Source organism: Ochotona princeps, chromosome 16 (assembly GCF_030435755.1).
Source record: "Ochotona princeps isolate mOchPri1 chromosome 16, mOchPri1.hap1, whole genome shotgun sequence".
NCBI lineage: Eukaryota > Metazoa > Chordata > Mammalia > Lagomorpha > Ochotonidae > Ochotona > Ochotona princeps.
In genome coordinates, this window is record NC_080847.1 from 53489853 (window position 1) to 53502026 (window position 12174).

The 12174-nt window shown below is 57.0% G+C and overlaps 1 protein-coding gene across 1 annotated transcript; it reads right to left on the reverse strand.

Moving 5' to 3' along the window:
• Window positions 1-5245: 5245 nt before the first annotated feature.
• GNG8 (G protein subunit gamma 8) lies at window positions 5246-5701 on the reverse strand. Its single transcript, XM_004597044.3, has 2 exons — window positions 5490-5701; window positions 5246-5374 (listed from the first exon to the last, which is right to left on the reverse strand). Exons 1-2 carry the CDS (start codon window positions 5571-5573, stop codon window positions 5246-5248), a joined length of 213 nt encoding a protein of 70 aa, XP_004597101.1. The 5' UTR covers window positions 5574-5701.
• Between the last annotated feature and the right edge of the window lie 6473 nt (window positions 5702-12174).

A 12174-nucleotide genomic window follows, 5' to 3' on the forward strand; every position in this document is an offset into this window, starting at 1 on the left:
ACAGACACACAATAGTGCAACATATAGTAAACACTCCATCAAAAAAGATCTGTTTGAAAGGCAGAATTACAGAGAAACACAGAGAGACCGTCCATCTGCTGGTTCATTCCCTAGATGGCCACAAGGGCTGGATCCGGGCCGGCCCAAAACTAAGAGCCAGGAGCTTCTTCCAAGTCTCCCGCGCAGACGCAGGGACCCAAGCACTTGGGCCGTCCTCTGCTGTTCTCCCAGGTGCAATAGCAGGGAGCTGGATGGGAAATGGAACAGCCGGGACTGGAACTGGTATCCTATCTGGGAAATTCTGGCTTTGCAGCCAGTGGCTGAATGAGCTGTGCCACGACAGCAGCAGTGAGCACTCTTTCTGGCTGAGTTTGCCAGGACGTGCACCTGGGGCCAGGCAAGGCAGGTCTGTGCCCTTGGCACTCACTGGCCAGGCCACACCCCCGCGCTCTTTGTGAGGGCGGCCTTGACCTTATCTGAGGCATCTGGAAGATAAGATTCACCCAGCAGTCTCCTCAGAAAGCCCTCAGACACGAGGTGATTATTCACTCACAAGTTGGAATCAGCCATGTCCTGTCTCCCAAGGGCTGGGCATGTGTGCAGCAGGCTGGGCCAGGGGATTGGGAGGCTCTGTCCAACAGGAAGGCACGGAGCAGGTAGATGGCCCTTAGCTGAGTGTCCCCACATGCCTGGGTGAGTGTCCCCAGTCAGGCAGCGCAAACAGGCCAGGAAGTGGAATTGTGACAGGTTTTACGTGTCTGCCACCTGCCAGCACCTCTGGCCACTGACCTACATCTGCTCTGCGTGGCCACAGGCCTCAGATCTCGGCCACCTGTTGGCGCTGACCTGGGCCCGACCCCTACCTGACGGCCTGGTTTCCGCCCTGTACCCACGCTGCCAACCACTCTCACCCACATGTCCTCCGTAATCCCTCCCTGCTACTGTGCATCTGCCCACAGCCTTCAGCCCCCACGGAGCCCTTGCCTACCACATGCTAGCGTCTCCCAGGGTGGGAGATGTGGGGAGACACTTAGCACCCATCCTGCAGCCCCCTGGCACTGTCCCCTGAGTCCCTCTCCTCTAGCCCTCACAGGCAGTGACCTCATTTTTCTTAATTTTTAAATTTTTATTGAAAAGTCAGATATACAGAGAGAAGAGACAGAAAGGAAGATCTTACATTCAATGATTCACTCTGCAAGCAGCCACAATGGCTGGAGCTGAGCCAATCCAAAGCCGGGAGCCAGGAGCCTCTTCTGGGTCTCCCACACGGGTGCAGGGTCCCAAGGCTTTGGGCCGTCCTCCACTGCTTTCCCAGGCCACAAGCAGGGAGCTGGATGGGAAGCGGGGAATTAGAAACGGCGCCCATATGGGATTCTGACGTGTGTAAGGTGAGGACTTTAACTGCTAGGCCACCATGCTGGACCCTTGTTTTTTTGTTTTTTGTTAGTTTGTTTTGTTTGTTTACATTTTTTATTGGAAGGTAACATATACAGAGAGGAGGAGAGACAGAGGAAGATCTTCCATCCTATGATTCACTCCCCAAGTGGCCGCAATGGCTGGAGCTGCGCCAATCCAAAGCCAGGAGCTTCTTCCCGGTCTCCCACATGGGTGCAGGGTTCCAAGGCTTTGGGCCATCCTTGACTGCTTTCCCAGACCACAAGCAGGGAGCTGGATGGGAAGTGGGAGAGACAGGATAGGAACCAGCACTCATATGGGATCCCAGCATGTGCAAGGCGAGGACTTCAGCCACTGGTCCACCTCACTGGGCCCTACCCATCCCCATCGCCTGTGTCTGTCCAATGGGCACAGTTACCTGAGAGGCTATTTTGACAATTCAATGCCATGGAGCCTCACAAAGAGGCCATCAGGAAGTGCCAGGCTGGGAGGTCCCCCCCCCAGCCCTCTGTCAGCCTTAGCACACCAGCAAAGGTCAAGCAGCCCCGGATGAGGAGGCTCTGGGCCCTTTGGAGCCTGGGGTCCCAGGAGGGGGGTTGCCAGGGGCGAGCACTTTCCTCCCTGCCTTGCCACCTGGCCCCGATTGACCCCGGCCTGGCCCTGGAGCTGAACTGGCAGCTGGGGTGGCAGCAGTGGGTGACACTGCCAGCTATAATGCTCCTCTGTGATACCACTGGGTGTTTTGTCTCTGCCCTGGCCCTTCTGGCTCCTCCTTCCTCATTCAGTCCCCTTCCTCCTCCTCTTCCAGGCAGACCTCCACCTCTTCTCCACAGTGTGATGCCTCCAGATCAGCAAGGGGTGGGTGGCATTTCCAACACCACAGCTGGAATCCTGGCACCCCACAGCTACTGAGCTGCTATGTCCTATTGCCCATAGGTCACTGGGGTCTTGGGAAATTCTGGAATTCCAGTCCCCAGAGAACCCCTGGGATCCTGGATGTCTGTGCATTCTCAGTTGGAAGCTGCAAGAACTCTGGGCCTGTGGATGCTGGGCTCCTCCTGGCTCCCTGCTTCCAGCATCCCTCCCCCACCTACCAGCTCTTCCCAGTCCCTACAATTCCCCACGGGGCTCCTGCAGACATGATGCAACCAGGCTGGAGCCTGCCAGGGGGACAGGGGAAGCAAGGAGAGGATGGAATTACAGTGGCTTCTGCCTCTCTATATGCCAGGGTAGGAGGCCCAGTGGACGTGTATACCGGAGCTATGGCCGGACCAGGCATGGCCTGTGAGGAGCTCAGCCCGATGAGTACCACAACCAGGCGTGGGGTCCAGCTTCCCTCTGGCCTGAGCTGCCAGTGAGACCCCAAGAAGGGGAAGTACTGCAAACTCGGTGGTCTCAGGGCAGCTAGGAAACCAATCAGCCAAAGCCAAACTCTCCCACCAAGTTTCTATGAGCAATGATGACAGGGGGAGTTTATTTATTTTAAGATTTTATTTATTATTATTGGAAAGGCAGATAAGATTTACGGAGAGGAGACAGAGGGCAAGATCGTCCTTCTAGAGGTTCACTCCCCAAGTGACTGCAACAGGCTGGAGCCGAGCTGAGCTGAAGCCAGGAGCCAGGAGCTTCTTCCAGGTCTCCCATGTGGGTTCAGGGTCCCAAGACTTTGGCCTATCCTTGACTGCTTTCCCGGGCAACAAGCAGGGAGCTGGAAGGGAAGTGGAACAGCTAGGGTTTGAACCAACACCCATACATACGGGATCCCAGTGCTTGCAAGGTGAGGATTTAGCCAATGAGGCTACTGTGCCAGCGCCCCCTCTTTTTTTTGGTTTTTGCATTTGTTGAGGTGTTGTGTGCATAGTTGTTTTTTTAAGATTTTTTAAAATTTATTTTTATTGCAAAGTCAGATATACAGAGAGGAGGAGAGACACAGAGGAAGATCTTCCATTCAATAATTCACTCCCCAAGTGAACGCAACGGCCGGTGCTGTGTCGATCCAAAGCCAGGAGCCAGGAACTTCCTCCAGGTCTCCCACATGGGTGCAGGGTCCCAAGGCTTTGGGCTGCCCTCCACTGCTTTCCCAGGCCACAAGCAGGGAGCTGGATGGGAGGTGGAGCTGCTGGGATTAGAACCAGTGCCATATGGGATCCCGGCACGTCCATGGTGTGGACATTAGCCACTAGGCCACCACGCTGGGCCCATATATTTGTTTTTTTTAAATGTCCTGTAGCTTTACTTTTTGTTGTTGTTGTTGTGCTTTGTTTTATTGATTTGAAAGACAAAGTTACAGAGATAGAGAGAGGGGAAGAGATTTTTCATCCGGTGGCTCAATCTGCAAACAGCCATAGCTGGGTTGGAGCAAAGCCGGGGGCTTCTTCCAGGTGTCCCAGGTTGCACCATCCTCTGCTGATTTCCAGGGAGATGGAAGGACGTGGAGCAGCCGGGACTCAAGGGCTCCAACGTGGGACTGCCTGCACCACAAGCGGAGGTCCAACATCCTAAGTCACAACCCAAGCACTTGCTTGAGAAGCAGAGAGAGAGAGAGAGAGAGAGAGAGAGAATCCTGTCCACCGACCCACATGCTAAGCACCTGCCCTGGCTGGGTCTGGGACAGGGCTGAGTCAGGAAGCAGGAACTGACTGCAGGCTCCGCCCACACGGAGAGCAGGGAGCTGCCCCGCTGCAGCCCAGGGTCTGCATTCGCAGGCAGACAGAGTCAGGAGTCAGAGCCAGGACTTGCAGACAGATCCACTCACGTGGGATGCAAGGGTCTTCACTGGCGTGTAGATCCCTGGGCCAAACAAATCCCATGTCTCGTCTTTCTTTCTTTCTTTAGGCTTATTTATTTTTATTGGGAAGGCAAATTCACAGAGAGGAGAGACAAAGATCTTGTCCGCTGGTTCACCCCCCAAGTGGCTCCAATGGCCAAAGCTAAGCTAATCTGAAGCCAGGTGCCAGGAGCTTCTTCCAGGTCTCCCATGCAAGTGCAGCAACACTGGCCCTGTGTCACAGCCCGTGAGTGCCTGTGGGTTACCAGGCTCTATAACTCCCAGAGAAGCAAGCAATGTGGGATTCTGCTAGTTTTTAAACTTGGTAACCAAATCGAGGTCAGCGGGAAAGGCACAAACTGCAGCCCGTTAGAGCCGGCGGCCATCAGCAGGTGCCCAGGCAACACACGGTGCCTGGAAACACCCGGTGCTCTCGGTGGCTCTGCTCCCTCTGGCTGCCCTCCTCTCCATAGCCTCCTGGCTTTTTATTATTGTCAATTTATCTTTTATTTATCAGAGAGGGTTCCCATCTGCCGGCTCACTCCCCAAATGCCCAAGACAGCGAGAACTGGGACAAACCAAAGCTGGCAGCCGGAGAACTCAAGCTGACTCCCCCTGTGTGGGTGGCAGGGGTGGCAAGGACCCAATGCAGCCAGCCACCGCTGCTGCCTCCAGGGTGTGTGTGTTAGCAGAAAGCTGAGGGAAGTGCCCCAAAGGGGTGCCTTGGCCACCGCACCACACATCCCTGTTGGACAGCCACCATGGCCGGGCTGGACGCCTCCCTCTCCATGAGCCGTCCAACAGAGCTGCCCTCAGCCCAGCTCTACCCATGTTGGCCTGTCACCATTTGGGGACAAAACAGCACCTTCCTGGGGTTGGCAGGACCGTTATATACATTGAGGAGAGGGCAGTGGGGGGCGCACTTCCTCACACACTCCACAGACACACAGAAAACGGGAAAGAACCCTACTTCCCCACGGTGGTCATTGGTTTCCCTGCGTTCCCTCCCTCCAACCTCCAAAAGCACAGATCCCCAGCACCGGTCACCAAGTTTATTGGATTCATACTCCGGGCGGGGAGGGCTCAGAGAAGGACGCAAAAAAGCCTCTTGTCGCGGAAGGGGTTCTCGGCGGCGGGGACCGGGGTCACCAGCGGGTCGTCCTTGGCATGCGTCTCGCAGAAGGCCAGGAGCTCTGCGGCCGCCTGAGACACCTGTGGGAGCCACAGTGGGGGAAGCTGGAGCCCCACCCCTCGGTACGAGCAAGTCCCGCCCCCAACACGGCCCGGGCAAGCCCCCCACCCCGAAGCCCCCTCCCCCGACAGGCACCTTCATGCGGTCGATGTTCACTTCAAGCTTCAGCTGCTCCACCGCCTTGCGGGCCTCAGCGATCTTAGCCATGTTGTTGGACATGGCTGTGGCGGCGGGGAAGGGGTTCAAAGCCGGGAGAGAGGGAGTGGGGCTGGGGCTCCCCAGGTAGGGCTGGGTGCCGGCAGGACGCAGGTGGAAGGTCTACACGGGATGGCGGGAGGAGAGATGGAGGGATGCGCAGATGAAGGGGAATAGCCGAGAACTGTGAGCAGCGAGGAGGGCGCAGAGATGGGAGGTGAGGGGCAGGTGCAGAGGCAAAGAGAGGGCCGCAGGTGTTAGAGCAGCATCCAGGTGTCCTCCCCCTCCCCCGCACCCCCAGCCTCCAGGGGAAGCGCCTGAGCCAGGAGGGGGGTCTCTCCCCAGGCCAATTAGCCCAGGCTCCTGAGAGAGGCAGGAATTAAGATCGCTGCGGGAGGGGCGCAGAGGGGGACTCATTAGGGCCCTGGCTGCAGCTGCACCCCCCTTTCCAGGCCCTCAGGGGGTACCTTCCTCCCCAGCACTGGCCACCTCAAAGGCACCTCCATCCGTCAACAGCCAGGGGAGGGGGGTGAGAAGGTCCAAGCCAGCAGCACGGGGGTGGGGGGGAAGGACGGACAGAAGGACACAAGGACAAGCGGAGAGGACCAAGGGACAGAGGCAGGCATGGCATGGGGGAAAGAGGAAAGAGAGAGGCAGACAGACCAAGGGGGGACTGGGGGAGGGTGAAGGGATGGGGCAAGAGGGAGAGACCCAAATGGATGGATGGACAGGGGTCGGAGGGATGGGAAGGACGAGATGGAGGGACGGGAGGGAGCGAGGGAGATGGAAGGGCTAGAGACGACCAAGGCAGGGGAGAGAGGGAGACGCAGGTGCACACCTCACTCAGTCGCTTGCTCTTTCATTCATCCGCAGACCAGCAGTCAGCGGTCGTGGAGTGCAGTGGACCATCAGTGCCAGGATGGGAGCGTCCTACCTGTTGCTGCTCCAAGCCAGGGATGGCAGGCAGGTGGCAGCTGGGAAGCAGCAGCTGGGTCCCCCTGCCCGCCCCGCCCCCTCCCCCGGGGCACAGGACCTGCCTCCCCCTCCCCCATGCTAGGATCCCTCTCTCCAGTCCTCCGATTCCGTCCCTTCTCCGTCCCTGGGTCTATCACTGGGGGCCTCTCTCAGCCAACCAAGGGGATCCCATGCCCCATGCCACTCGCTGCACAGCTACACACCATCCTGTCCTGGCATGTGGCCCCCACGGCCTCTCTCACAGTCACCACTTCAGGGGGCCCAACACATGACCTCCCACCGCCCCTCTCCAGTGCCACACACAGTCCCTCCCTCCCATGTCGCACACCCGCGCCAGTGGCAGCTGGCACACATATATGTACAGGCAACAGTGTCAAGTGACAGTATCCCTCTAGGGGTCTCCAACGTCACCCCTACACTCACTTGCACATTCAACGGAAGTTTTTCAGCCTCATCCTCGCACGCTCCGGCTGGTGCTGACCTCAAACTCTGGCAAGCGTGTCACACAGACACACAGTCACTCATCTGGCGCCACCCACCAGGGGCCACGGATTGCTATGCTAGTACAACACACTAACTTAACCCCCTCCCCAACATACGCACACACAGCTGTCACCTTAACAGCACACACACAAGGTCTCTCTGACACACGGAACACCTCACACTCCTGCGAACACCCTCGGGGGGCGACGCTCGGTCACTCACAGCCCCCACTGGAACAACGTGGGGACACACACCCCACACGGGCCAACCACCACACCCTTCCAGCAGATTCACCCCCTCACCACAACCTGCTCATGCCTGCTCTGACAGACCTGTTCCCCACAAGGATGGTGCACGAGTGACAAACATAGAGCATCACACACAGTCTCCCACCCACACGATGGCCGGGTTGCAGGTCTGGCCTCCCACCCAGAGGGTCTCCCTCCCACCCGTGATGGTCCGTGCGGGGTCAGCCTCCCACACTCGGCCAGTGTCGCAGCCTCTGCCACTGCCACGCAGGTCCTCGCCGCGCCGCTGCTCACATTCAGCAGCCATCCCAGGGGCTCCTCACAGCGCCTCACGCCAGGATAGAGCCAGGCCCAAGCACCCATGCCCGCGCCGCGCACCCTCGCCGGCTGCGGGGGCCGTCTCCCCTCGCCTCACGCCCCCGGGTGCCCATTTCTAGTAGGCCACACGGGGGCGCCCGCGGCCTGCGGGAGGAGCGGGAGGCGGTGGGGGGCGCCCAGAGGAAGACAGGGGGGCACAGGAGAGTCAGGGACCCTCAGGGAGGCCAGGCGGGCAGACACAAAGCAACCCAGGCAGCAGCCTCTCGGGGACTGCAGGCAGGGACAGGGCTTCCAAAGGGGGCATGCCCTACTCTCCGAGGGGCGGGTCTGGAGGTGGGGGCCCCAACGTCCGGGGGGCGTCTGGGCCCCCCGACACACACGCACCCCAAACCTGCTGCGGGCGAGGCTGAGGTGGGGATCCCCAGGGAAGGGTGGGAGGCGTCCAGGACAGGGACACCAGCCTGGGACTTGGTGGCGGCTGGATGGGTGGCCGGGTGGGGGTGGGAATGTGTGGGGGTTGCAAGGGGGCGCTTTATAGGAACGCCATGGCTCCCCTCCCCCTGCCGTGCGCGCCGCTGGGCCCGGTGGGGGAGGGGTGCAGCTCCACATCTGGAAAGCATCAGGCGCGCACCGGACGTGCCAGGGCCTGGGGCCGGGCTGCGGAAGGAGGGAGGGGAACCCGGGCGCTTCCCCCCTTCCCCACACCCCGGAGCGGGGTCTGCCGGCGCCGAGGAGGGGCCTGGGCGTGCGCCGAGCCCGCGTCTCGCGCAGCTGGTTTCCATCAGCCGGTCTGGCCTGAGCAGAGCCCCCCACCCGCTCAAGAGGAAACTCAGCATAAAGGGGGTGGGGTGGGAGGGCGGAGGCAAGGAGGACAGCCCAAACTCCACTCCTCTCCTCCACAGCGGCCCGAGGCTGGGGGACGAACGGGTCCTGCAGCCCAGGGTTCTTCAAGGTGAGGTTATTGTCCCATTTTATGGAAGAGAAAACTGAGATTCAGTTTTCAGATGCGCTTCTGGCAACCAAAGGGCCACGGTGCATTGGAGAGTCCAATGCCCCAAGTCCACAGCAGGCAGCTAATGGGCCCCAGGCCGAGGACACACACAGAGAGGGGGTGGAGGGTTGTGCACAAGAGAGCCGGTGAAACATCTCGGCGGTCGGGGTCAGCTGGGACTCTCCCTCAGGCTCTCCAACTGACCTGGCAACACAGGCAGTGGGGCTGACAGCATTGCAAAAACATCTCCAACATCCGCCTCTCACCTCCCCCTAGCCCCACCTGGCCCTGGCGGCCTTGCCGGGTTCCTGAGCAGGGTTAAACAGCTCTGCAGCTGGGTCCCCCCACCCCCCGTGGGGAATAGCAAACATCCAGGAACAACTGGGGCTGCACGGGTGGGAAGGGCAAATGGTGCCTGCTTTAGGATGCAGTCCGCTCCCCCAGCCGTCTGACCTGGCGCTGGCCTGGGCTCTGGGATGCCCCTAGGGTACACATCCCCTTTGGAAGACCTCACTGCTCCTCTCTCTGCCTCCCCATGACCCGGGCTGGGCCTGGCTTGGCCCTGGTCTGTGAGCACAAGGGAGAGTAAACCATCAGATGCAAGGCAGGAAGCATCCGGCGGCGTCCCCAAAAGGTTCACACGTGGGCCCCAGCAATTCCAGTCTCAGGAAGGGAGATGGGCACCTAGGGCCTCACTCAGGCCTGCCTACAGCAGCAGGTTTATTTTGATTATTCACTATTTATTTATTTATTAGAAAGGCAGAATTACAGAGAGAGAGGAAGTGGAACAGATCTCCCATCTTCTGGTTCGCTCCCCAAATGGCTCCAACTGCCTGTAAGCCGGGAGCTCCATCCGGGTCTCCCCTAGGGCCAGCAGAGGCCCAGGCACTTGGCCTGTCTTCTGCTGCCTTTCCAGGGAACTGGATGGCAACTGGGGCAGCTGGACCTCAAGCTCCAGGCTCCTGTGGGATGCTGTGTTACAGGCAGGCAGTGTCTTAACCCACTGCACCACAGGACAAACCAACTCCAGGACCAACACCGAACAGGCTGGGCATGAATGAAAACAGCAGAACCAGTGTAGGTGACGGAGTATTACTGGGCAATGAAAAAGAAAAAAAAAGGTGAGTGGGTGCTGGAAACGCCATGAGACTGGCACAAAAGCAGATGTCGCATGTCACCTTCCATGTATAAATGTCTTGAACTGTCAAGTCCACAGAGGATGGAAGTAAATGAGGGACTGCCAGGGGTGGGGAGATGCAAGAACGCTGTGACTCTCGGCCAATGTGGAGCCGGAGCTATTAATATGGAAATAGATACAGCCCGGGGCACTGTCAATAGAGAGCGCTGAGCAGGGGCTTTATCTGAGCGCCACGCACGTAGAAACAGTTTTAACAAAAAGACCTCAAGACAGACAGATGACAACCACACACAACCCAGACAAGTGGCCACTACGCACAACCCAGAGACCTGATGGGCCATAACGGTGCCTCACGTGGGCGCTGACCCAAGGGCATCCAGCCTTCGCGCGTAGCACGTGGGTACTCAGAAACCGCTTAAATGGTTCCTTTGAGTAAAGGTCAGTGCAAATCCTGCCAGCCAGGCTTCCTAGCTCGGCTGCTGGGGCCCTGTTAACCATCACAGGGGTCTCTCCGGGCTGCCACACTAGGTTCTGGAGTGCAGGATGGCTGCTGCCCTCCGACTGGGGCCTCCAAAGTCATGCCAGACTGATGGCATTGTATACCAGAAATTAGCAAGTCAAAGGTCACCATGATAATCCAAGCTGAATCAAAGCCTCGACGGGAAAAAATGCTCATTACCGTGAAATCCACCAGTGAAAATGAAGACCTGTATCTTAGTTTCCCCAGCAATATAAAATATTCCTAAAAGACATCCAGTAAATAACCTGGACACATGAATAAACCTGTGGACATCCACATTTTACTAGCTTCTTAAAAAAAAAAAAATTTCTTTATTTTATTGGAAAGTCAGATGCACAGAGAGGAAGATCTTCCGTCCCATGATTCACTCCCCAAGTGGTCGTAACGGCCGGAGCTGAGCTGATCCAAAGCCAGGAGCCAGGAACTTCCTTCCAGTTCTTCCATGTGGGTACAGGCTCCCAAGGCTTTGGGCCATCCTCGGCTGCTTTCCCAGGCCACAAGCAGGGAGCTGGATGGGAAACAGGGCTGCTGGGATTAGAACCGGTCGGTGCCCATGCCGCTAGGCTACCGTGCTGGGCCCCTGCAGTAGTAACATCTTAATATAGCAAAATTTTTTATCACTTGGCATTGACTGTGCTTTTAAATATAATACAAATAGCCTAATCAGTTGTTTGTACAAAATGAGAGATAAATCCTTTGTTATTTCCAAAGGCCTCAGAAGCTAGAAATACCAAACTTTTGAATTTTTGGATGCCTATCAAGGGTGAGGCGGCGTCAGCTGGCTCTTAACTGCTTTTCTTTTATCTCATCTTCCTTACTAAAGAAATCCCGTGATTCAACACTGGAGGTTTTATTCCTTTCCTTACGTTTGATTTCATTTTCAGCCACATTACGGTGGCGTCTTCCATTAAGAGACTCTCTCACTGGTCCCTTTTCTCTTTCTTCCTCATCTGCACCGTGAGGGACTTCCTTTCCAGCCACAGTGGCCGCTCCTCTGGGGGGCAGGTCTATCACAGATCCCCCGCTTCATCCTCCTCATCTGTACTGTGAGATAGGGGAGCTTGAAAAGCTGAGTCAGAAAGTGGGGGTGCAGAGGGACTGGTATTAGACATAGGAGATATTTTCTTATTTTTCTTCTAGGTTTTTCCCTCTTATCTAACTCACAGTCATCAGAGGATCCCTGTCGCCCTCTTCTGCAACTGTGACAAGAGCTTCAACCAAAGACCAAGTATTCCAGGCCTGGCGTGGTAGCCCAACAGCTAAAGTCTGCACCTTGAACCCGGCAGCCCTGCTTCCCATCCAGCTCCCTGCTTGTGGCCTGGGAAAGCAGTCAAGGACTTGGGACCCTGCACCCGCGTGGGAGAACTGGAGAGGCTCCAGTCTCCTGCTTTAGATCAGCTCAGCTCCGGCTGTTGCGGTCACTTGGGGAGTGAATCATCAGATGGAAGATCTTCCTCTCTGTCTCTCCTCCTTTCTGTACGTCTGACTTTCCAATAAAAATAAAGAAATCTTTGGAAAAAAGATATTCCCGTTATTTTTTTTTTGAATACTCGGTCTTCCTTTTGATGATTCACTCCCCAAGTGGCTGCAACGGCCAGAGCTGTGCCGATCAGAAGCCAGGAGCTTCTTCCAGGTCTCCCACACGGGTGCAGGGTCCCAAGGCTTTGGGACATCCTTGACTGCTTTCCCAGGCCACAAGCAGGGAGCTGGATGGGAAGTGTGGCTGCCGGGATTAGAACCGGTGCCCATATGGGATTTCGGCTTGTTCAATGCGAGGACTTTAGCTGCTAGGCCACCATGCTGGGTCCTAGTTCTAATTGTTAACCTGTGCTATTATCTCCAATTTGTAACAGACATTGGACTTTGCGGTTATGTTTTCTAAAACTGTTATTTGATAATTTTCATTTGATATTTTTTCCTAAGAGTAAATAACCTGGTGGCTCAGACTTGTT